The sequence below is a fragment of the Maniola jurtina genome, chromosome 17, assembly GCF_905333055.1.
Source record: "Maniola jurtina chromosome 17, ilManJurt1.1, whole genome shotgun sequence".
NCBI lineage: Eukaryota > Metazoa > Arthropoda > Insecta > Lepidoptera > Nymphalidae > Maniola > Maniola jurtina.
In genome coordinates this window covers 6,808,280-6,834,779 of record NC_060045.1, presented here as the reverse complement: position 1 = coordinate 6,834,779, position 26,500 = coordinate 6,808,280, and the positions used below count along the sequence as shown (strand labels likewise).

The following is a 26,500-nucleotide window of genomic DNA, read 5'->3' as shown; positions in this document are numbered from 1 at the left end:
TTTTGAAAAACTGATTTGTTGTTGGGATTATCCTCATTTTTTGAGTAATTCAATAAAGTTTGGTAACTGTACCAAATACTAAGACACCCTTGATCTCTTGAAGATATTTTAAAGATTCAAATGTTCATTGCCAATTTTTTAAGCATTTTTATTTCTCTTTAATTTCCAGAATCGTCAAACAAAATGTCGTCTCCACGACGTTTATGAGGAAGTTCTTCTGCCTGTTCTCTCACATTGTACCCGGCCTACTCCTCATTGGTCTCGGATACACAGGCTGTGCGCCGATTCTTTCAGTCGCTCTCATCACATTCTCTATGGGATCCAACGGTGCTGCCACATTGACGAACTTGGTGAACCATCAGGATCTTGCGCCGAACTACGCTGGGACCCTGTATGGAATTGCTAATGGAATCGGAAACACTGCTGGATTTGTCACACCGATGGTGACAGCCTACTTTACAAAGAATGGGGTAAGATATAAAAAATACATTCTGCCCTACTAAGCGTTACCCTATCTCTATCACGGTCTATTCTCAAAACGAAACTGAAACTATTCTATTTATCTTCAACCTGATGATTTATTAATTATTTCTACTTTTTATTCCTCGTATCTGTCGTCTATTCCTATTCTTATTCCTTTCTTATTTACTTAAGTATTTTTATTAATTAAGTATTTATTTATATATTATTTATATATACATACCTACATTATATGTATTTAAGTACTTTATTTTATTAGTACACCCCTTCTTACTTTCTTTATTTTTTATTATCTCCTCACCCTAAGGTTGCTTTGAAGAGATCGCTGTTTAAGCGATTAGGCCGCCTATTGTATAAAAATCTATTCTATTATTTATACATCTACGTTTTGATGTACAATAAAGAATATTTTACTTTTTACTTCACTTTATCTAAAGTTCGTACGTATGTGACACCTTTAGGTATTTTGGCTCATTTGCATATTCGGCAAAATGTATAATGTTTCGGCCGTTTAGTAAACGCTATTTCACCTCCCTGTAAAATAAAGTAGCATGCTTCAGATGGGACTTTTAACAAGGCAGCATTCTACAATATATTACTTTTATTATTAACTAGATAATCCGTAGAATAAATCGGTAGTTATTTGATATGAGTTCGTACATTAATTGTACTTATCAGCTTCTTATTACTCCCTAATTTCCCTCCCTAAAGAGAAAATTAAAAAAAAATACATAGGTAGCTAAGCGTTATATAAAGTTGTCAGAGATTATTCTAGGTAAATCATATGATTTCATATTAAGTATTAATTTTTGCTAGAATTATGTGTTGCTTATATGGTATTGACCTGTTTATATCGTATAAATAGGTTAATAAAGTAACACAATACGTTTATTTATTCTGTTCCACGAGGAAATTAACACTCATGAATTTTTATAAATCGGCTGGGTTCATTGGAAAAATACAATAAATAATTAAAAAATAATTCACACAGTGGGCAGGTACTTAGGTAGGCATGTAGTTATGTTTCTAATGTCTAATGATAAGAAATAAATTATAAAATTTTATAAATGTACAGACAGAGCTAATGATTGCTAGCTAACTAGTAACATAACGGATATTTTTAACCCCCGACCCAAAAAGAGGGGTGTTATAAGTTTGACGTGTGTATCTGTGTATCTGTGTGTCTGTGTATCTGTGTATCTGTGTATCTGTCTTTGGCATCGTAGCGCCTAAACGAATGAACCGATTTTAATTTAATTTTTTTTGTTTGAAAGGTGGCTTGATCGAGAGTGTTCTTAGCTATAATCCAAAAAAATTGGTTCAGCCGTTTAAGAGTTATCAGCTCTTTTCTAGTTTTCTTGTAGAAAAGAAGGTTAGATTACCGTTAGGTTCATAATATTATGTAAATTGACAAATGTCAAGCTGTCAGGATGGACGTTGCCAAATACATAATTATTTATTTGAAAATGATGTTTTGGAAAACTCAGATACTTTAGATGGTAGGCGCGGAATAGTCCAAGAAAATCAGTTCAGCCGTTTGAAAGTTATCAGGTCTTTTCGGTCTTTTCTAGTTACTGTAACCTTTACTTGTCGGGGGTGTTATAAATTTTTAATTTACACTTGTATTTATATCATTACTCGTATATTTGAATATCTACCTAAATGAAATAGGTACACCTACCGGGTACAAACTACAATTTTATTGTAGGTAGCTTTTTGTGAGCTCGTTATGTACTTTATTTTATTTAATGCTGTGAATACGAGGTACTCATATTTACTACTACTAGGTATATTTACTAGAGGGTAAGGTAGGTCGCTGTGTGTGATTTTTTCAACTCATATTAGGGGGCTGGTTTAAAAAACAAGTCTTTGCCACGATAAGTCTTGATGAGTACCCATAGTACGCGACAGGTCGAAATGGCAATCGAGAAATGGCACCTCGCACACCCGCACAAGCGCGGATGATGTGCGGGTGTGCGGGGCGTCCCCCCGCCTCTTACCCGATTGCCATCTATACCTGTCGCGTACTATATGCATGTTTGATGTTAGCAGGAATCACTATGCATTGCCATAGCAAAAGCTAATTTTACCTACATAGAAGTTCCTGCCTAATAAAGCATAGATTACGTAAATGAAGTTAGAGATGCACAATGCTCATCTTCGCTTTGTTCACAGAATGGTTTTGCGGAATGGCGGCCTGTCTTCTTGACCGGAGCTTCTCTATACTTCGCGTCAGCATTGTACTTCATCCTGTTCGGAACTGGAGTGACGCAGTCATGGAACTACATTGCTCCGTCCGATGAAGACGAAGAGGACAAAAGACCAACCGATACGACCGAAAATTCCACGGAAACGACCATTAGCATTCCCGTTAAGACGTAAATAATTATTAACATTTCTTGCCATAAAAACATGAAGTGAATTTTTTGTACCACGCGGATGAAAAAGTAATGGAATAATTAGGGAAGTCCATGTGAGGTTCTGAGAAATTGCTTCTGAGAAACATACTTATTGAGATTTATGATAGATATTTACTGTACAAAAAATATCTTAATGTATAAGTACTTAGATGTCTATTTTATAGTGATTTTACGAATTTAAACTAATGACTTTTGATAAAAAATATTAAGGAACAACAAAAGCAAAGTTGTGTGGATAATTTATGTAACTCGCAAACGGGCTTATCTGTGATCAAAAATATGCTCATTCCACATTTAGTAGGTATCGTAATATAGGTAAATATGTAATTTACTTAAGTGCCTATCTATTTTTCTTTTTATTTTGATAATTATATTTTTATCCAGAAAATTAATTTTGTAGGTACATAGGTAGGTCTATGCGTGTTATTATTTTACTTACTTATATATCATTTCTTGTAAAATAATTTGTATAGGTACCAACATTACTTTACATAATAATAAATTAATGCCCCAAATAATTAGACTTATTAACTAGGATTTACTTTTTTAAGTGTCACAATTTACAAGCAGGGTTATTAATTAATATAAAACCATTTAAAAGGTTCGTGTATTGGTGTATTGTGACTGGTTACTTGCCTTTATACTAAAGTCGATGTATTTTAGGTAGGTACCTATTACCTACCTAAATATTTTGGGAGAAGTCTTTTTGATGCTGTATTTTAAAACAGTGACATGCAATGCAATGTATACCTACTTAATTTAGAAAACTCTGCAGTTCAATATCAAAAACTTAGCGATCTTACGAACTACTTAGTGGTCGGTAACTATGGGCCTCACAAGACATCTCAGAGTCACTTAGCGGGCGATGGAGAGAGCTATGAGTTTAAGTTTCATTACGTGATCAAATCAGAAATGATGAGATTGTAAAAGTATCAGATTAATCAACATAGCTCAACGTGTTGCGATTTGCGAAGCTGGAGTGCCAATGGACGTGGCACATATTTCGAAGGATTGATAAACTTTGGGTATCCAAGGTGCTGGAATTACGATTTCGCTTGGGAAAGCGTAGCGTTGGTGCACCTCCGACTAGGTGGGTAGACGATATCAAACGAGGAAGCCACTTGATTCAGGTGCCACAAGGCGTAGCGTGTGCAAATCCCTGCAAGAGACCTATGCCCAGCCGTGGACGTCTATACAGGGTGCAACCAGAACGCTAGCAAAAACGAAGACAGGTGATAGTATTAATGATTACTGATAAGAAACTATATAAAAAACTAGGGTTTTTTTTAAATCCTGTCTTTTTAAAAGTTCATAGTACATTGCAAATAAAACATCTGACTGACGCTAGAGGTCAACGGACGTTCCGTAAATAGGTCACTCGAAGTCAATGCCGCGTCATAGGTGGGACATTGACCCGAATTTTGCACGCTATACAATGCGGGTAACGTGAACGCTAAATTTTTGCTAGCGTTCTGATTACACCCTGTAATAAGTTGATGACGACGATGACAATCTTAGTGATTTTGAATAAATCAGCAGTAAAAGTCATAAGGCATATATATTCACATTTTCGAGGTGAAGCGTGATAACCTTGAAAATGTGAATACGGACGGAGGCGTCATATTTTTTAGATTCTCGCGACTGACTGTATATTGCAGTCACTCGTGAGTTAGCGTCAACAAGGACTTAATTGATCGATTAGGTACTATACCTACTAAGTTTTATGGTACTTTTAATGATAAAATTGACCCAGCTAATGAACATTAAAGGGCAGCTCTTTTATTTGAATTTTGCCATTGTTATTTCTAAAATAAGTTAATAAACAAACCTGTCAATCAGTGCGTTAATAAAGTACTTAATTAGGATTAAAATAGTTTTTTTATAATTTGTTATAAGTGAACTTAAACATATTGATTTGTTATTTTGACTGTGATGAATTTATGTGAGTAAAAATGTGCTTTGATTATATTATATTAGTGTCCAATTAAATTATTAAAAATTTTAAGTTGTTTTTGTTACTCAAGCCCTTTACAAAGATATAGGTGAACTACCATTATCGCAAACAAGACTGGCAGGATATATATAGGTACTTACTTGTATGTTTTGTCTTGTGTTTAGGTAAGTGACTATATTTAAAATTATTTATTACTTACTAGATAGAGGATACCCGCGACTTCGTCCGCGTGGAACTGTTTGATTTTCCGGGATGAAAAGTTGCCTATGTCAATTACAAGGACGCAAGCTACCTCGGTACCAAACATACTAATCGATCAAGCGGATGAGTACTTAGGAATCCCGCGGGAACTGTTTGTTTTTCCGGGATAAAAAGTAGCCTATGTCCTTCCCCGGAATGTATCCTAAGTCTGTACAAAACTTCACTAAAATCGGTTCAGCGGTTGAGCCGTGAAAGCGTAGCAGACAGACAGACAGACAGACAGACAGTCAGACAGACACACTTTCGCATTTATAATATAAGTATGGATTTTAATTCCCACAGCTAAGTCTACTTTATTTTAGATTTTTAAAGATCCCGTAGGAAAATAAATATTTTAGTGAGGATCTAAGTTCTAGAAAGAATCTAGATGCAAAATCTCAAGTTTGCTAGTTAATAGTATATTTTTATGAGACACTCAGTTTACCTTTTTTCTCAGATTAATTTCAAGGTAAAAAAAAAACAATGAAATATCATTACAAATCATAATATGTATTTTAATAATTGTTTTAGGTACATTTTAGGTACACTATCATACACTATATACAAATCTATCTGTTTTACAATATTATATTATAATTTATTTTGAAACTCGTAACACATACCTACATGACACATAGACGCTAACATTACGTATAATCCAATACACAACAACTAAAATACAAGTATTGTTAAGATTAAAATTTAAAAAGTAGCTGCTGTCATAAGTCATAACTATAAAATACACTACGTACTACAATAAAGTACTTTATAAGATTAGGTACTATTTAAATCCATCTGTACATAATACAATTAAGTTCGCAAATTATTTTTACGTCTTTGGAATTACATCACCAAAACAGCTCAGGTTATGGTCACATATTATATAGAAAATTTAAGGCGGGATTCACACGATACGTTAAAATTAAATAGAAGTACTATAATAACATTGTTCAAAAGATTTTCTAAGTAGAATACATGAATAATCCTAAGATCTTCAAATATTGTTAGAATTTAATACGAATACATGCAAACTATTCATGTTATACAGTACTACTATTGCACCCTAGTATGTTAAAGTAATGTTAATAATATTGTATGATGCGTTCATACGTATGACTCCGATTCCGTGTCAGATTCTGAACAAACAAGGGCTACGACGTTTTGTCCATTTTTCTCTGTACCATTAGGAGGATCCCTATACAAGGGCGGTACAGATTTAGACCGAGAGGCCTTGTCATCTTTATTCACATGAACTGGCTGAAACTTCTTTAGAACTCTCTGGTAAACCATTTTTCTGGGGGGCACGGGTGGGGGCATGTGAGGCGGCTTTTTGCTATTGTTATTCTGTTCTTTCTCAGACGAATAATCGGGTTGCACTGACGTCGGCGTCGCTTTGTAAATGTCCGATGGAAACATGTTGTTCTTTTCTTCGTGAAAGATATCCCTTCTTCTGTTATAAACAGATGTGTACAGTGGTTCAATGTACTGGGTTGTGTAGCAATTCTCAAAGGAATTCTCGCTCGCCGTCGATTCTGTCGAGCGACTGTGAAAGGAGTTTTGCGGCTGATAAAGCGTATCATTGCTGCTGGAGTCGCTCTGTAAAATGATGTTCGCTAATGATTTTGATTGGTTCAGTTTATTATTACTGTAAATACGACCCCTACATTTCTTGGTCTCCTCTGGATTGTTGCCGTGTATGTCGTCAATGTACGCATAGGTGCTTTGTGAATTTCCTGCCTGTTTCTCTTTGTCTCTGCTATTCACCATCGAGAGGGTTATACAATTCTTTGTGCACATATGAGCGGGGTCGAACCGTCTTTTACGGCAACAGTTAACAACGTTTATTTCGTAGCTGCCATTGCGAGTTTTATCCGCAACGTTGCTTTGTCCGTCATCACTAACCTCTAAACTCTTCGTCCTCGCTGCTTGACGAGTCCAGTCATTTCTAGTAAAAATGGTGGCTGCCGGTGTTGATTTTCCATCTGATTTATTTTGCGAGGACTCCCCTTGGTTTTTGCTCATTTGGCCATAAATTTTCTCGTTTGAACTTTGATTCACTTGATTGTTGTAGTTTGCGCTCTTTTTCTCCCATCCGGTGTAAACGCGAGAGTAATTCATATTAGATAAAATATCTGCGTGTGATTGATACTGGTTTTGTCGCTGAATATTTTCTGTGAACATTGCAAGATCATGAATATTGCTATAAACGATGTTCTCTTGACTTGATACAATATCCCGTTTACTACCGATTGCTTCTTGTTTTGATTCTAATAAATTATCAGAACTTTTTGCTCTGCTAAAGTTTTTGATGGGAACACTCTTGTCTGCTTCTTGAGATTCTGCATACATACTGTATACTTTTGAAGTTCTAGCCGCTTTTGAAACGTTGCTCCTGGGTGGTTTTTGCGGTTCCAAACCTGTTATATACTTCGCAGGACTCTGTCCGTAGGTATCGGCTGTTGATCGTTGTACTGCAGCTTTTGAAACGTAATTTCTATCATCGACACCATTCGCAATTCCTATATTAATAGTGTTGTGTACATATCTTTCTCCCATGTACGGCATTGTGTATAATTCTTCATTAACCGTACTATACATTTCAGCCTTATTAGAATAAATATTTTGTTGCCGTTGCGCAATTTGAGGAAGACCATTGACATTATGATTATCGGTAGTGTATCGTGATAGCAGTTTTTGGTCTTGCTGCAGATTGCAAGTTGGGGCAGAAAGGCTGTGTAATATATTTCTAGGAGCTGGGCTGTTTCCTCCGTTGCTGTTTGAGTCATCTTCTGAGAGTGTTAACCCTGAATCCCTGCTAAGCGACAGTTTTTCTTTTCTTGGAGTCGATAATTCCATCGAATCAAGTGATATTCCAACTGAGTGTAGGCTATCGCTTTCTTCTGCTCCAGAATCGAGAAGTGCATTAGAGGTTTCAGGGCTACCATTACCGAGGAGACCAGCGATTTGTGGTCCAAATAGAGCTTCAGCTTTAACTATAAGTAGTTCGACAACCATTGGCACTGCTTTGGGAGCTTTGTCACAGGGAACGTTGGGCCAAAGCAAACTGGGCCCAACACAGACGCCCAGATTCATGGGGCACATGAGATTGATATTGGATTTCTTTGCGATGGCTTGCAAGAGGCACACGAAGTATGTTAACATGTTGTAATGAGATTTTGGTAGTTTTAACAATAAGGAGCGTACGGCAGCTACTTTCTCTGCTTGAGGTAAACCTAAAACAATAGAAATTTTTGATTAAAAACTTGTCAGACTTGTCAGTAGCCAACATGGGATATGAACAATGAACATAATCGAGAAAGGGAACACAATATAAAGAAAAAGCATTTAATACTTACTTAAAACCTGTAGCCAGGCGGGATATAGTTCGGCGGAGAGTAGGGGCTGCGGTAAAGCTCGGAAGAACTCTTTGACGAGTGCCGCTAGCAACAGAACTGGTGCACGGTCCAGCTCTGCGCAGCTTTCCGCCCACGGGCCCAATGTATCCAACTGTAAACGATTAATAATAATCGCATTAAAAACTTTGCTTATTGAAGAGTAAGAGAAAAGATAATGAGGCAAAAATCTGATGGGTAAATGTAGTTAGTCAAGATATGAAACAGATTGGAAAGATGAATTGATTAACGAAAACCAGCAATAGAGACATGGAGAAAACAACTGTTACAATGCTGTAGTACGACTTGACTGCTGAGAAAATTAAAAATTAAGAATCTCTCAAATATAATTCAAGCAAAAAAATTGAATATTTACCTTATCTCTAAGCAGTCGAAGGGCCTTGGCATTGGCACTTCTGCGGAAGACGCCATGCGTTAGTGGAGCAGAGGCTCGCAGACGACGAAGAGCCTGTAGGAGGGCGGGCGGAGGCGTGCCGTTACATAATCTTGTCAACGCAACGCCGAAAAGCCTTCCGCCTCGACGGAGAAGTCGTAGACCTCGCCCTGGGGTATTGCTGTTACTGTAAAACACAGCATTATTAATAAAAGAAAAAATAAAATCGCTTTGTTATTATTTTAATATTTTATTATTTCGCTTAAAAGATAAGCACAAGTGTAAATTAAAAATTTATAACACCCCCGACAAATGAAGGTTACAGTAACTAGAAAAGAGCTGATAACTTTCAAACGGCTGAACCGATTTTCTTGGATTACAGCTAAGAACACTCTCGATCAAGCCACCTTTCAAACAAAAAACACTAAATTAAAATCGATTCATTAGTTTAGGAGCTGGGATGCCACAGACAGATACACACGTCAAACTTATAACACCCCTCTTTTTGGGTCGGGGGTTAAAAATAAAAATTAATAGAATGTCTCAGCTGTTGCTATAGGTAAATAAAGTTGATTTAAGGCAAAATTAATGACAAAAATTTCCCAATAAAAATAATTCAATGATGCTAACCTTTTCAAACCTTGATTTTTCTTTCGTAACTCGAATACCAATCCGCATGGGTTATTTTTTGCGTTTACGTGTTCTAAGTCGAAACCATCCTCGCTTGACAAAGTTTGTCTTATGCGTGACATCTGTAACAAATATTAGAATATTAAAATAAGCAAGCGATTTATTTCAAAGATAATAAAAAACCTAAGGATAATTTGATGGATTAGTTTTTACGCCCAAATGTCTGTACATGCGAAGAGTTCATTCAGCGTCTAACAGATTGATGTGAATAAAAAATTATAATGTTTTTCGAAGAATATTCCACGCATGTCAATCTTCGGAATAACCTCTCATATATTTCTGTCACTGCATCAATAACCGAAATATCAGTAAAACACATGATCAATCACCTGAACAGCGTGGGGTCTTTCGATGCCCTGCAGCGGGGCGGGGGGTGCCTCTCGTCCTGCGCGTACGCAGAGCGTGAAGTCGCTGGCGGCGCCCCACCTCCCCTCGTCCCCCTCGTGCTCGCCCTCGTGCTCCGCATCTCCGTCCCCGCCGTTCTGGAGGGCGTGCAGCGCTTGGCGGACCACGCAACGGGCGCTCATTTCGGGACTTATCGATACCGTCTTACACTGAAAATCGATTTAATTACATCATTAGGACTATGACATGTGCATAATTTATATTTTACTGAAACAATTACTACTGAGGTACATTTTTTAATGCTACAACTACCTGATAATGTTTTAAGCGTAAACCGAGAAAAATGTGTGATTAAAATCTAAAGCAGTCATGTTTTTCGTCAAACACCACAAAAACTTATTGTATAACATGAGACTTTGCATTGATTTACATTTAGGTACTTGATTGAAAGACTCCATAAAAGTCTTGCTACACTTTCGCGAACACGTTCACTTTAGTAGACATTTCTACGTGATTTGCGTACCAATGACATATCTCAGGATACGTGAATATCCGTGAAAGCGAGACAGACGAAAGTTTTAGATTCCCAACATATCTACGGATACGATTGCAATGCGATTCGAGTTGGAATGAGGAAAACTTTTACTTTATACTTACGAATTCTATTGAGCTTGCGAGATCCTTGTAGAAAATCTGAATATTTGTCGACTTTGGTTCCGTTGCCAGTTGCGCGGTCAATGCATTTTGGATTTTTCTGAAACAAAACACGAACGTTAACAAATGTTTTAATTTTAAGGTAACAAAAGCGGCTCTCTTTAAAAATACATACCGATACCAGGTATCCCTGGCAGCTTGCGTAGGGTAGGTAGCGAGGTAGTTCACAACACCGGTGACAGCAGGCCAGCCGATAAGGAAGCCGGTATCGTCGCCTTCGGGCATGGACAGCCACAGTTCCGCCAGCCTTACACTCTCTTTCAATTTAAAGCAATTGGTGCCTCTAGACTTGCCAACTAAGAGCAAGTCACTGAAGAGGAACAGATGGCGGTCTAGCGGTGGGGACGTCGATCCCAAAGGGCAGAGTTGGACCGGGGCTTCCATAATGAAGGTGCGTGGCGACAGGGAGCTGCTGTTGCCGCTGACTGTGCCGCCGATGTCCAGACTCGGCCTTTTGCGAAGACTCTTCGACTTCTGAAATATAACAAAATAATTTTGCATGAGAACAGCTAGAATTTTGATAATTACTATAGACTACATTGGGATGAAAGGAAACTGGTTTTCAGAAATATTAAATAAGAGGAAAACTTAAAGCTTAAACTTATTTGAAAGCGATGCACAGTCTCTATGATATAAAATTCTACAAGTGAAAAGACATACAAAATATTATTATGTAATGCAGCCCAAAATACTTCATCACCAACCCATCGTCTCCTTTCAGAATGATTGGGCCATAGTCCACAACGTGCGGATTGGCAAATTACACCCTTGAGAACATTTTGGAGAACACTCATGCATGCAGGTTGCTTCACGATATTTTCCTTCACTGTTAATTACAAGTGATACTTGAATGCTTAAAATGCACATAACTGCGAAAAGGTAGAGGCGCGTGTTCTAGATCGAACTCTTCCACTCCCCGAACTGTCTTAACCACCGCTCGTCGAGAGGTACTTATTCTGTGAAGCATGTGATTGGGCTGTGAAATAAAATGCAACAGAAGTGAAACGCTACCTGTGCATGGTGCGAGGCCAGCGCTGCGGGCGCGTCGGCATCATGCAGCGCGAGGTAGTCGTGCGGAAAGAGGTCTTGCACGCGCTCCAAGTCGGACAGGCGAGCCGCGCGCCGCCGGGCGCACCCGCCGCCCACCAGCCGCTCGTACTGCGCTAGACGCTCGATCTGGAACACCAAAAAAGTTACTTCATTAGATTTTTTCTTTTTTATTGGATAAAACAGGCGTTACTGTACGGAAGTCCATGATACACAAGGAACAAGAAGCTTAATTTGCTAGAATCCGTGAAAACTGACAATCTGTACTGCTTGTTTTTCCTATTGCATGCTGCACGCTGTACACATTTATCAATTTTGGTGTATACAGCGAATTAACCTTATTTAGCCTAGTGGTTAAGACCTGTTCTCGTTTTGGGGAGGTCACTAATTATTCGGAATTGTGTGTTTTAAGCAATTGAATATCGCTCGCTTTAACGGTGAAGGAAAACATCGTGAGGAAACCTGCATGCGTGAGAGTTCTCCATAGTGTTCTCAAAGGTGTGTGAAGTCTGCCCATCCACACTTGGCTAGCGTGGCGGACTGTGGCCTAAACCCTCCTAATTCTGAGAGGAGGGTTTAGGCTCACCCGTATTCAGTAGTGGGCTGGTGATGGGTTGATTGATCATGATGAAGTAAACATTATCCATAAGAAAAGTATAAGATGCAGGAAATATTTGTCAGATAAGATGTTTAACCTTACTCGGTTGGTTTGCACTGGAAACTATGCGAGCTCTAGGATTAAAGCGCGTAGCGGCACAGTTTGATGTATGGTGATATTTCAGGCATGCGGCCGCCTCAGGCATTCGGCCATTACTTCGAATTATGAGCCACTACTTACGCTCGCCACGATAAATAAATTATACCGGCTATTTGAACAAACAGATATAAATTGATAAGGCGTATAAGAAACTTAATTTCTGTTTAGGCTTCATGCTTCATTAGCGAGTGGTATTGTAAGGTAGCGATACTAATCTATATTCTAATGGCATACAGAGTCCTGAGGGAGACTTCCCGAAGCACGAAGCCGACGCGCTCTGGAGCGTGGCCGTTACAAAGCCACTGTATTATAACGCAGGGCCGTGAGACTCCTTACTATTCATTCTATGCAACTATAATTTTAAATTATCTACCGATACAATGTTGGAAGGGCGTTTATTTATTTAAATACAAAGAGATAAAAAAGTTTACTCTCATCTGGTGTAGAATTAAATGATTATTTTACTTCTTTTGCGTTATTCTTGTATTTACTCCTATACAAAAGAATTAGTACTTTGGGCATTGGGATGTCTAAAGTGAATAGATAAAACTGTTATATACTGTTAACATATTATTGTTTATATTTGACGTAAAATCGAATACTAAAATATATACTTACTTTTATATACTTAAGTTTTTCTAATTACCTACTGTAATTACTTTAAAGTTTATGTTATGTTGTTTTTTTGTTAGTGCAATTGGATCATTGAGTAAATCATAAGCACAAGACCAAAAGTGAATCAAAACTCGATAGAAACTCAGTACAACGATCTTGATTTATCTTGATTTGAAAAAAAGATGTTTTGTAAAATTTTCTTAACTTTGTTGAAAAGAAACGAACGGAAAAAGCATGACTTTAACTTATGAATAGAATTAAGTGCTGAACAACTTTACAAAACTGCTTTTTACTTGTTAACATTTCAAAAGCAAATAAAAATAAAGATTTGTCGATGGATAAGTTCCTAAAACGTTGTTCATTGAATCGCGAATTTGCCGGCGTCGACCTATGAGTAATATAAAAGACATCAACGCGCTTAGAGACGTCATTACATCGTTCTAAGAACGAGTATTCTGCTTATCATCCTCGTCGTAACAAATTATAGTGCTTGTGATTTGTTATTATTATGATAATTTTGTTGTAAGTATGTGTTAATGACTAGAGCTAAATTAGAGAGCTTTGCCTTTTAAGATTTCAAGGAGTGTTAGTTTTGAGTAACTTCAAATATCAATTATAGCACCTAAACCTGCGTTGAGCTCATAGCCTATGTAAGATATTACTCTAAATTCAACTATATATTAATTACTATAAAGTTGAAAATAGTACATTGGCTATAAATATTCTAACTTGTAGTCTAAACTCCAAGCACGACGTATCGCGTCTTATGCGAACGGACAAGCCCGTTACATGATCTAATTTGTGGCGATTACATCAACGCGTGTGATAAGTATGTTGGTTTTTTTGATAACTAATTTACTACGATCATTATCGATGTGGGCCGGCGGTGTTGACTGTGGTGGGTATGTATACTTATTGCTATCGTAGGGCTGACCGCCTTCTTTGAACTTTTGAATACAAAGAACATATAATATTATTCTTTATGAAGGCACATAGATATTCACTTATCTGTCCAGGCTTCGCTCGAGTGGATTTTTTGAAAGTTAGTGAGGGGATGGAGGTTCCAAAATTCTGAAACATCGACTTTTTCATTTTTGTCCGAAAGTCTATATATATGTACTTATATCAATTTTCATCGATATAACTTGAAAAATCACAGAAATTCACAGAAAATTAACATCTTGTATTTAATTTTAGGGGGCCAAAAATCCTTTACTAAGTGGTTCGCACTACTTTTAAAATTTCAAGTTTCTTATCCCAGTGGTTTAGGCAGTGTGGGCTGTGCATTGATAGACTAGTCAGTCAGGAGAAGTCTCTTTATAATAATATGTAATAATAGATGGAAGATTCAGGGCCTATTACCTATACAAAAACACCTGAATTTCTCTTCAACTGCTTTCGTGTACAATGGTCAAGTAACAGTGAAATAATACCCAGCCAGCCATTTTTATAGGAATTGGTACTTACTCCTTTTATCTTTTAAAATGTAGCAAGATAATATTATACTTCAACAAGGATATTTCTATTTATTAAAATACGAAAAGAGATAGATAAGTTTATTGTTTTAAAATTCAAATTTTAAGATAGGACTTAACTTGACAAATAAGGATATTTTTAGATAACAAATGCTCCATTTTGTTTTTTTTCTGTGGATTTAAGGCATTGATTTGTTTGCCTCATAATAATCGGCACTTAAAACTTTCAAAGTAGGGCCATAATATTGGGGCACAAATAAGCACGGAAAACGTTATCTGTGGACGTAACATGAAACTGCACTTTCTAAGTCAAATGTTTACTTCAGAGTAAGTGGAGACGGTAACGTTGAGTTTTTAGATAACGAGCCAACTGTCCTAAAATACAGATAAAACGTGGATAAAACGTGCGCGTGCGCCGCCCGTGCTTTATGACCCTCTGCTTTTTACAAATTAGCTTTATCTGTGCCTGTTTCGTTTCCTGCTTCACTGGACACGCCTAGCCTAGCTACTTAGTCTTAGTTACATAAAAATTTATGTTTGTATGTCTGTTCATTACTTATGTGCTAGCGCGTCGTTCATACAATTGAATTTAAATTTTGTTTATTGTTAGAACTTGCAGGTTCCTCTTATCTGCTAGATACTGTTACTAATAGTCATATTAAAATTAAAAAATATATATTTTAGGGTCTCCTGAACATGAAATGCGAAACGAAAAAAAAACATTGGTTTATCCCCTTGAGTGGATACCTCGTGGATTTTTTTTCTACTGATTAAAAGTCATGCCCGTCAAATGTTTTAGCAACTAATGCTAGTTGCTAAAACATTTCCGTATAGCCATGCGGCTATACGGAACCCTATTTTATGCATGTTCTGATACACACTTCACCAGTTTTTTATTGTAAGTAGGTAAATTTTTTACTATTCCATAGAAAGATTTAGATGACGACTTTATCGGCATTTCTAGTCTATGTATTCATATTTATTGATGTAGGTATATGATATTATGATGTAGATATCGGAAATCAGCCTCATTCTTTTCTATTTAAATATTCATTGCAGTCGTAACCTATACGGAAAAACCACACATGTGCAGGTTTATTACATATAATATAAATGTTGTAAATACCTTCTTCTAAAGGCAAAGAACGTTCATAGTAAGAATTCGAAGAATTCTACTGGATAGGTTTCTACAACTGATTTAATTTCTTGGAATCAACAAGTAGTGGCCGACGAGATAATGTTGATCGGAAACTGCGAAGGTTTGCTGGTTGAGCAGGTAATATAATAATTCACTAAAGACTAGAACTGTACCTTTCACTTTCTTACACGTAACACGCATTTGAACACGCCCTTCGGGATTTGATATCATGGACCCATGGACCTTTACGGGCATAGTATTAGGGCATTCAATAGATACGATTTTTGAAGTATTTAGTTACGAATATACCTAATGCTTCCGAACTTATATTGTGAAAAAGTTTCTGCCATGTAGTGATCTCTTAGCCAGTAAAATATTTTTGTCTATTATTTTTACACAAACAATCAATACCCTTTCAACAATTCCTTGCATTAAAACTTCTAGGGGCCGCGTTGTGTCTGACCAAGCCTTAATACCTACCTATATTTTTTTGGTTTTGTTGACATAATTATTGCCGAAAGGAGTGGAAAGCCGACACGTGCTGAGGCATCACGTAACGTCTATGTATTCAAGCGAAATCACTGTTTATATTTTTATGTAACGATGCTTTGTCATCACACATCACTAATATGAATCAATAATGAGATTTTAACTACCCAATTCGTTATAACTGCTTCTTGCTGGGTTTTTTTTTAGGTTAAGAGCTTGAGAAACAAGAACGAGCTCGAAAAACTGATCGTAATGCGTTATTTTATGAGAGCATGATAATGCTCTCATTTTAACTCCTTGATTGGAGAGTACTATCACAGCCTTGAAATATATTTAAACTGTGGTACTATATTGTATGGAAATGATGTCTGAATAGGTTCGTTTCCTCGGATTTCTCCTAAAAAAAGATTGTTTAGTGGTTTGTGTCGATTTAAGTTAATTTCTTAACTTTAATGAACTTATGTAATGGGCGGCTAAATATAAAATAACAAACATAGATAGAACTAAGATTTACAAAATGAGTAAATAGAAAAAAAAATGAAAGCAAACGAAATCACAGTCATTTTTACTCAAAAATATCATTTTAATCTGATTTCTCTAGTGATTTTAATTGGGCTCATTTGATCACGGCTGAAAATCCAAAGATGAGGTTATAAGAAAGCCCATAAACGGCCAAGCCACCTTAATTATAACAAAGTTATTACTGCTCGCGAATTCCTTCAAGTGAATTTACTGTTAAATGTTTATTAACGGTGAGTTATTCAAAGTTGTAACTTTGTAAGTGTTACAGGTTCGCAGAAAGTGATAATTAGGGCGTGATTCATCCGGAATGTGAGACGGTCGTCGGCAGTACGAACAAGAACAACCTACGATGGAATTCAGCAAGGTTCAGATAACTTTGCTATGAGATTGAGAAACAAAGTATGGAACACTTAAAACTTGGTAGCTTTTGGCTGCGTCCAAAACGTGATTCATTGAATAGGACTTTTCTATTGTTGTTAACTAGTGGTTGAAATTACAATTTTCAAACGTGGATAGTCAGTTGAAACAAAATACGTGTTTACGCAATCAAATCTTCTATGAGGAGTAATTTAAGATTAGACTACAGGCCCATGTTTAAAAATGGGTGGGTCATATGAACCACCAGGTGACGTATACAGGACGATATAAGAGCATAAAATAATAAGTTTCAGCACTATGCCGTCACTTGTAAGCTGTCCAACAGAGTGCTGGTGAGAATTGAAAAGTGCAGGTAGAGTGAGTACATTTTGGTCATATATTTTTGTACGGCATTTTTACCATCGATAGATCCATGAAAAATAATAAGAAAGCGCGCAGTGCCGTAAAAAAATGGTGCGCCACAAAGTCAGTAAATGTTTTGATTTTCTGACAATTTCCGGGGTAAATTTGGTCATTTAATTCTGTACGGCACTAGTTTCATACTGTTTCAATACAGCCTCTAATCCATTATTCCGCAACGCCGTACAAAAATCATGCGACAAGGGGAAAAAATTGAGGGTAGCAACCCCCTCTCTTTCCGTGGTCCGGGGGGTGATTTGAAACAACATAAAATTAATTTATTTTGAAAGTGTTTTATGCATAGATAATATTTTTTTACATGCCGTACATTTTCGTTGGTCCAAAGGTTTGTAGGGGATGTGGATATTATATACACACCCGTTCACTTCAGTTAGACGGCATAGTGATTTTATCATATTATCAATTGTTCTCTTCAAAAATATGTTAATGCCGTACAGTATCAGATGGCCATAAAGTACTACCCTTAAAATGGTAGCGTCATTTTCATCAGCCTAAAAGATATGGTCTGCATTAAAATGTACGGCATAATTTTTTCCTAATTTATTTATCTTAATACTATTTAAAACAAGGGAAAAGCGTAGAAAATTGCTATATTTCATTAATCTATGAATATTTAAACTTTTGCAATAATTTGAAAAATTTCAGTTTTTGTATTTATCTATAATTTTTTTTAGAACAGTTTCTTTTGAACGGCAATACTATATAACAATAGTATTTTACACTATCATGTTAAAAAAAAAGTTGCCGTACAGAGTCAAATGATTTTACAGCTTTAAAAATTAAGTATACCATGAAATTAAGATAATTATTGATACACATTCAAATGAACACTAATTTTTTTACGGCATTATTTTTAATAGTACTTTTGAGTGCTAGATAATGTTTTGGAACCAAAGCCGTACTTTCTCAAATCACCCCCCGGACCACGGAAAGAGAGGGGGTTGCTACCCTCAATTTTTTCCCCTTGTCGCATGATTTTTGTACGGCGTTGCGGAATAATGGATTAGAGGCTGTATTGAAACAGTATGAAACTAGTGCCGTACAGAATTAAATGACCAAATTTACCCCGGAAATTGTCAGAAAATCAAAACATTTACTGACTTTGTGGCGCACCATTTTTTTACGGCACTGCGCGCTTTCTTATTATTTTTCATGGATCTATCGATGGTAAAAATGCCGTACAAAAATATATGACCAAAATGTACTCACTCTACCTGCACTTTTCAATTCTCACCAGCACTCTGTTGGACAGCTTACAAGTGACGGCATAGTGCTGAAACTTATTATTTTATGCTCTTATATCGTCCTGTATACGTCACCTGGTGGTTCATATGACCCACCCATTTTTAAACATGGGCCTGTAGTCTAGATGAAATATAAGTATTTAGAGAAAACTAGTTGATGCCCGCGACTCCGTTCCCGTGGATATAGGTTTATAAATATCCCGTGGGAACTCATTGATTTTCCAGCATAAAAAGTAACCTATATATATCCAGGGTATAATCTATCTCAATTCCAAATTTCATCTAAATCCGTCTATTAGTTTTTGCTTGAAAGAGTAACAAACATCCATACATCCATCCATAGGATGTAAAAAGGTCAAAGTGCATAAAACATTTTGGGCGCTAAGAATTTTTGTGCCATCACTGACACCGTGAAAGATCAGCGCACGACGGGTCACCGCGACATATATTTAGGCTATTGTTGTTGATACTCAATGAACCGTCAACTTGCAAATTCATCTTTGGTGAAAACAAGGCCTTGTTCGATCCCCCAAATGATAATAATATTCTTCATAAATGGCACACTTCAAAACGAAACTTATCTGACTTCATCTTGAAAGTTTATATTTTATACGCATTAAAGTTGCCTTCAAACTACGGAAATATAAAATAATATATAAATATCGCTCAACCTACTTTTAAATGTTACTGTTCACACTTAGATGTAATATTATTACATCTTACAGTGTAAACAGTGACATTTAAAAGTAGGGTTAGCGATATTTCTATGTATATTATATTACATTCCGTAGTTTGAAATCAACTTAAGAGATCGATGTGCATGGGCACCATTTTTGATTTCGATGATTATGTTCGATGTTGATAAAAACAAGAATTGACTACCTAACACAAATAAACAACAATCGGTAGTGGCAGATGTAAATAAATAACATGAACATAAAAAAAGGTTGGAGTAATTACGATGCGAGGCGATCATAAATCATAAAGAAAGCAACGCTGTAACCGAAGAAGACATCAAGCGTGGAATTTTCGATTGAGAATGATGTAGGACTGCGGTGAATCCGAATAATGCGTTGGGGCCGAATCACGTTGAGATCGAGGTCAATGGCCTCCTTACTGCACCCTCCTGTCTCCTGAGACAAGCATCAAGTTAATAAGAACAGGAAAAAGTACTTTACAATATGGACAATAATCCACATACTTTTGCGAGACCTTAAATTTAATTCAATACAAAACAATAGAAATCTATACAAACACTAAAGAAAAAGGGGTATGAGGTATGATCCTTTAAATAAAAATTGAAGAAAAGAGTCTGACTTACAATGTAGAGGCAAAACTCTGAACTTAGCATGGGATGTGACTTCTTTTGGGGTTTATCTCGTGCAATTGAATTCTTAAAAGGACCTTGTGAATGAAGTGTTATACTTTACTGGGAAGAAATAACTTTTCAAAAGATGATTAAAATTAAATTGTTTTGAACACAAAAGAAGAAAGTGGTTCAATTAATTTAAAAAAATATCAAAATAACAAAAGGTTTTAATGAATACTCATCTCGTTGATATTCATAATAATGGCACGCTATAAAATTTTAACATTGTATCATGTACTATGTGCTCGAATAAGCACGAAGAGAAATGTTCTATGCTTTGTTTAGTGTTAATTTTACTACACACACACACAAAGGATTCTTCACAGAGCGTTGTTAGTAGTGAGCTATCAGCAAGCACATGTTAATTCAGCCCACTTTTGACCCCGGTTAGAATTACGTAGGTACGTGTTATGAATGAACGAGATCATATTTGTACCTGTACATCTATTGTGTTGTTTGTAGGTTACCCTTTTAAATTCTTTGAATTTAGTGTAAGCATATAGACATGTAGATATTATAATAGATTTAAAATTGACAAAAAAAATTGATGTACTTAATGGAGTAAAGTTAAACAAATTACCGAATAAAAGCCAAAAATATAAACCTATTATGAAGACAAAATTCATACCAAGATATAAAAATTACCTACTATGTAAAAAAGTAGGTGCTTACACTATTCCAAAGATAAGAGAATTGAGCAATAACCATCAAGCATCATACGCATACAATCCTCATACAATCGATAGCTTACACGAGTACAACTGCATATAAATCAGATAATAAAAACAAAATTGGTCAATCCCCCCAGGATATGCCGATTGCGATCATTCGAGAGAGTAAATCAAATCTTTCAATAAAGCTTTTAATCCAATCTCATCTTTAGTAACTATTGGTACATAGGTTAAACGGACACATCTATTGCTTAACAATTAAATGGCAAGCGGATAGAATACGCATCATTACACATTAACAAAACAAAATCTTTTGGAAATTCTTGTTTGAGTGACGGCACATCTAATCGGGTTATGTAACGCGTAGGGTAACAATGGAGTAAGCGTCAATCATGCATTGGAGACGATTTTAAATAAGATCAAGGGAGAAAGTACATTGACTCGGGATCGTGACGTGAAGGATGGTAATGTGTAACCGCCTCGTAGTAATCGATGTATGGGCCGGTTAATTGAGGTTTGGAACCGCGCCCTCGGGTCACCCGCCGTGGCCGATGGGCTGTCTGATGTTGCAGCAATATTGGTACACGTATTCACTGAACATGGATCTTATTGTGACTCTTTGCCCGATTGGATTGATCTGTTGATTGTATGGCATATGGGTAAGCTTTCGTAGCTAATCAGATTTTCGTTTCGTAACCTTGATTTATGTTAAACAACCCATACTTATAAATGCGAAAGTGTATATCTGTCCGTCCGTCTAGCTTTTCACGACTCATACGTTGAGGCAATTTTGACAAAATTTGGTACATAGATAGTGTGCATGCTAGGGAAGGGCATAGGCTACTTTTAATCCCTAAACATTAAAGAGCTCCAATGGGATTAGAAGAAAAACTAATTTCACGTAGATGAATTTGTGGGCTTTATCTATTTGGTAGGTATATATAGTAGTTCGTATCCTGGAGACGGACATAGACTACTTTTTATCCCGGAAATTCAAAGAGTTCCCACGGGATTTTCAAAAAATTAAAACTGAAGTCGCGGGCATTATCTAGTTCTACTATAATGGTAACTTTGACAACGTGAACATTAAGAATTTTAAAATGTCACCATTTATGCTTTTAAAGAGTTATGCAATAATCTTATTACGAAGATGGGCATAAGTTATCGCCCCGAACCCGAATAAGCTCTTAAGACAGAAATCCCAATACCGTTAAAAATTTTGAGCGGATTTGTGTCAACCCGTGATACATTGGTTCGATACCCCGGCAGTAAATTTACTGTCTGTCTGTCAGTATAAATTTAAAACGTATTTTATTGGAAAATATTTTTTAAACTAAAGTAGTAACATGCTGATAAAATTAAGCGACACAATAAATTTTCAATTAAGTCTATCTTAGGGATAAATAAAAAAGTGTAGTCTACAGGCAAAGAAGATAAAGGCGCCATTGAATCGGATTTCCGATTTTTTATACATCGCAGAGAAGCAAAAAGAATTAGATAAATTAAAAATGTTTCCATTCTTTCAAGCTAAGCTAAGACACCATAGCACATAAATATTAGCATAAAAATCTCATAGGTGTATGTCATTTCCTGATTGAAGAGTTTCTAGCTAATTTGACCAATTTATGTAACTGTGTCGCTAATTTAAAAGTAGTAAAATCTATAAACGACTGAGTTCCATAATCACTAGCAAGAAGGCCGTAAACCGCCGGTAAGTCACAAGCTTCCTGCTTTCTACTTACGCAACTTTTTCAACGTCTTACATTATTGACAGCCATACGTGATGTTAAATCTTTAAAGTACCCGTAAATATTTATTAATCAACACACTAATGACCAATTATCCAAATCCAAATGCGAAACTGTGTCTGTTCGTCTGTCTGCTAGCTTTTCACGGTCCATACTCCATATCCCTTCAATCGATTTTTATAGGTCTCTACCTAAGATTTTTATGGGTCTGTGCCTATAAAGATCGATTGACATCTCGGGGAAGGACATAGGCTACCTACTTTTTGACCCGGAATAGATAGAAGAGATAGCTTGCATTCTGGAATAAATTCAAAGAGTTCCTACAGGATTATTTACTAAAAATCCACGCGCACTAAGTTGTAAGTATGCACAGCAAGTAAGTATTACAAAAATATTTAAAATAATATATCTAATTAGCAGTTACCTGTACCCACTAGCATATTAAAATTGCGAAAAAGCAATCAATATTTGGAACTATGTTAATTTGACGTAGCCAGCAACTAATTTGAAACTATGTTTTAATGTCGTCGTTTAAAAAGTGGGCCGTGTTGTGTTCGTGTTAAGTCGAGAAAGTGTCAAAAATTATTGTCAGGGAAATTAATTCTGCATATTGCATGTAACATCTATTGTGCCACTCAGCTCGTTAGGCGTTACGCAAAGTGTTGATCGCAGAAATAAATTCATATTAGACCCGTTGATAAATGGATATGTCGGCGAGTTGCGTGTAGAAAGAGCGAGTGGTCAATCCTCAATTCAAACAAATAAAATAATTGAAGTGTCTGTGATTTTGAAGTAGGCTAACTTTTATTAAGCTCATAATAATTACGGTTTAACGTTATTGACAACAAAATAATCCTTTTCAGGGTTAAAAATCAAAGTAGTAAAAAACGAATCCTTGGTTGGTGTGACTAAATCCGTCTGTCTGTCAATAAAAGAGAATATTATGTTTTCGCTGACTGTGCACTCTGTCGGCAAGAACTTTCTTTCCATTCGCTTGTCGCGGCGATAAGAACTATCAATTAAAAACTCGCTCAGCAACGCTCTCTTGGCGGTCAAAACACTCGCGCAGCTTGTGCAGAGATTAATTGTTATTAGATGTATGACGGATGATTACTCGCCCGCACACTCGCTCATAACCAAGCGACAAAACTATTCCACCTAAAACTGGCTTCTCATTGCTCGCAAACGCGTTTCGAGTTTATAGCTCAACTCTTTTCTTGCTAATCATCGGCAGTCGAACAACTGTCGAAAGGAATTTCAGAAATTCCATTGGAGTGAAGCTGGGGCGGGTCAGCAATTGTATAATCATTTAGAAAAACAAGTCCGATTAGATTACTTAACAGCTGAAGAAGGCAGGTGCGTGCCTACATCAACCGCCGTCATTTATTACAGACATCTGCTGACGCCCAAGAGAATTAGACGATTTGATGACACTTGCCAGTCTCACTGACCTCTACTAATACAAGTACACTGGACTTGCTACTACCGTCCGTTTTTGAAGCAATTTGAGCCATTTTGGCGCTGACAGCAGCACTGAGCGTACTCGGAACTAAGTGTTAGTGATCAGTGTCAAATTTAATACCCGGTGCGCTTAGTGGGCGCTTTGAATCGGCACCAAAAATGACTGTCATTTATTTACCTTATCTAGCATATTGTATATGTCCATATACGTGGCCGGTCTCTATTTTTTGATAGCCAAGAAATTCACGTGATGCGAAAAGAGCATTGTAATTCGTGACACTAGGCCGTTGGGATAAAAGCCAAGAAAATAAATATTTAATGTAATGCACGTGATGTTTCCTTCGCGATAATTTTAGATTGGTGCGTCAAACAAATTTAAAAGCCATAATTTTATACACATTTCGCCCACGGGAAAAGAATTTTCAAACATCCTTTTCTAAATGGACTTCCATACTAGAGGGACCACTATGCTAAGCAGATTTCTACGCCAGCTATTCTAAATACTTTGTATTTATCAGTGTTGACAGTTCTGCCACTAATTAGTTACGTTCTCACTATAAAAACTTACTCTCTGTTAAAGGTTAGTACTGCGGCAGCATAGATGAAGTACAAATGGATGAGTATACGTACTTTTACGTGTAATCCATTAAAGTTTTTAATCAAAGTCAATAAGTGCATACATTTTAGAAAAGGTTGGCTCAGTATAACTATGAAGTTATTGATTATTATCATTATTAATCAAATATATCTAAACATGGCCCACAGAGGACGATTATATCGAAATTTTAATGAAAAGGACAAGGTCTTCACCTTGAGCTTAAAATATTCTACAATAATTTAATTTGCCAAGATAATAACAACACATTTAACAAGCGAACCTGTTTTCATTCAAGCTCAACATATCAAATACAAACTTGGCTAGTGTTGCAATGCGTTGAAATTTGCGATTAACTAAAATAATGCATTGCTATAATTATAAATATTTAATCTTGAATTCTATAAAAGATAATTTTATCACACTAATAGCAAACGATTTCTTATGAGGGTAACAGACTTATGTCAAGGAAAAGAATTTATGTGGTCGGTACAGCCCTTACACCGAGATCATGCTAGGTAAGTTACAAGTGTAAATTAAAAATTTATATCACCCCCGACAAAGTATCTGAGTTTTCCAAAACATCATTTTCAAATAAATAATTATGTATCAAGGCAACGTCCATCTTGACAGCTTGACATATTTTGTCAATTGACATAATATTATGAACCTAACGGTTATGTAACCTTCTTTTCTACAAGAAAACTAGAAAAGAGCTGATAACTCTTAAACGGCTGCACCAATTTTTTTGGATTATAGCTAAGAACACTCTCGATCAAGCCACCTTTCGAACAAAAAAAAGTAAATTAAAATCGGTTCATTCGTTTAGGCGCTACGATGCCACAGACAGATACACAGATACACAGATACACAGATACACAGACACACAGATACACAGATACACAGACACACAGATACACAGATACACACGTCAAACTTATAACACCCCTCTTTTTGGGTCGGGGGTTAAAAAGAACAATATTAAACATAAGGAAATATATTAAGCTATTCATAGATGTGAATCTGATCTGAAAACTGTATCGAAGAGTAGTTCCCGGAAAGATATCTAAGCATCATAATCATCATAATGAATATCACAAATACAACAATCAAAAGTAGTTCTTATTTTAGATGTCATAAGGTTTCAAATGCTGCAACAGACGCACTTGCCTATAATAGACAAACATAATATTGTGTCGGGAATATGGTGAAGAGTGACACCCACCAAATTAGCTGGCCGTGTGGACGACACGATATCATTACGTCATTATGTGCTGGGGTTATTTTTTGCTATTTTGTTTTTCGTGGGCGTTGGAAGGTACAGGGGCTAATTATAGCTAGGATATATTTTTTGTGATATGGCCTTCTAAGAAATACATGGTAATAATATATTATCAATAATCGCCTAAGATTAAAGCTTGCCGTATATCACTGCATGCATCAAAATAATACGCATCTTTCTTGACTTAGCATTTCTCTTTTTATTGATTTATAGATTAAAAAGAATTGGCTGGCTTGGCTGCAATTAGACCTACTGGCAAGAGAAGAGCATTGAACTGGAAAGTATGATGCTGAAGGTAAAAGCTAAAATAATAAACTATAACCGTTGATGCCGTTGACTACTTATAACCAATATAATCCAAAACATAAAACTGACTTGTACTTTAACTAATAACTTTGGGTACACCCACAACAAATAAAAAAAAACTACATATTTGTAGAACTAAAGACAAAGAGAGAAAGTAACATACATTAAGACTGTTTAAAGGAAACAATGATGGAAATGTGTCGTTTTAATGGAAACAAGCAAACACTGAAATGGTAAATGAAACGCGGAAAGTGAAGTTGTAAAGAACTCGATCAGAAAAGAACTCACGTAATTAACGAATAAACCTTTAATTGCTTGTTTTAGTACAGCTTAAATTGATTATCCAAATTTTTT

General features: G+C 36.2%; 2 protein-coding genes across 2 annotated transcripts in view; one reads left to right on the top strand and one right to left on the bottom strand.

Moving 5' to 3' along the window:
* Positions 1–3,957, top strand: part of LOC123874088 (uncharacterized transporter slc-17.2-like) — a 74,515-nt gene extending 70,558 nt beyond the window's left edge. Inside the window, exons 8-9 of the mRNA XM_045919264.1 lie at positions 170–470; positions 2,656–3,957. Coding sequence (XP_045775220.1) covers positions 170–470; positions 2,656–2,862 — 508 coding nt within the window. The 3' untranslated portion in view covers positions 2,863–3,957. The remainder of the gene's footprint in view (positions 1–169; positions 471–2,655) is intronic.
* A 1,626-nt stretch (positions 3,958–5,583) lies between these two features.
* The window catches only part of LOC123874122, a 179,100-nt gene continuing 158,183 nt past the window's right edge, over positions 5,584–26,500 (bottom strand). The window contains exons 4-11 of the mRNA XM_045919308.1: positions 11,641–11,805; positions 10,745–11,103; positions 10,573–10,669; positions 9,900–10,124; positions 9,511–9,632; positions 8,863–9,067; positions 8,451–8,601; positions 5,584–8,327 (exon numbers count right to left, since the gene is read on the bottom strand). Coding sequence (XP_045775264.1) covers positions 6,199–8,327; positions 8,451–8,601; positions 8,863–9,067; positions 9,511–9,632; positions 9,900–10,124; positions 10,573–10,669; positions 10,745–11,103; positions 11,641–11,805 — 3,453 coding nt within the window. The 3' untranslated portion in view covers positions 5,584–6,198. The remainder of the gene's footprint in view (positions 8,328–8,450; positions 8,602–8,862; positions 9,068–9,510; positions 9,633–9,899; positions 10,125–10,572; positions 10,670–10,744; positions 11,104–11,640; positions 11,806–26,500) is intronic.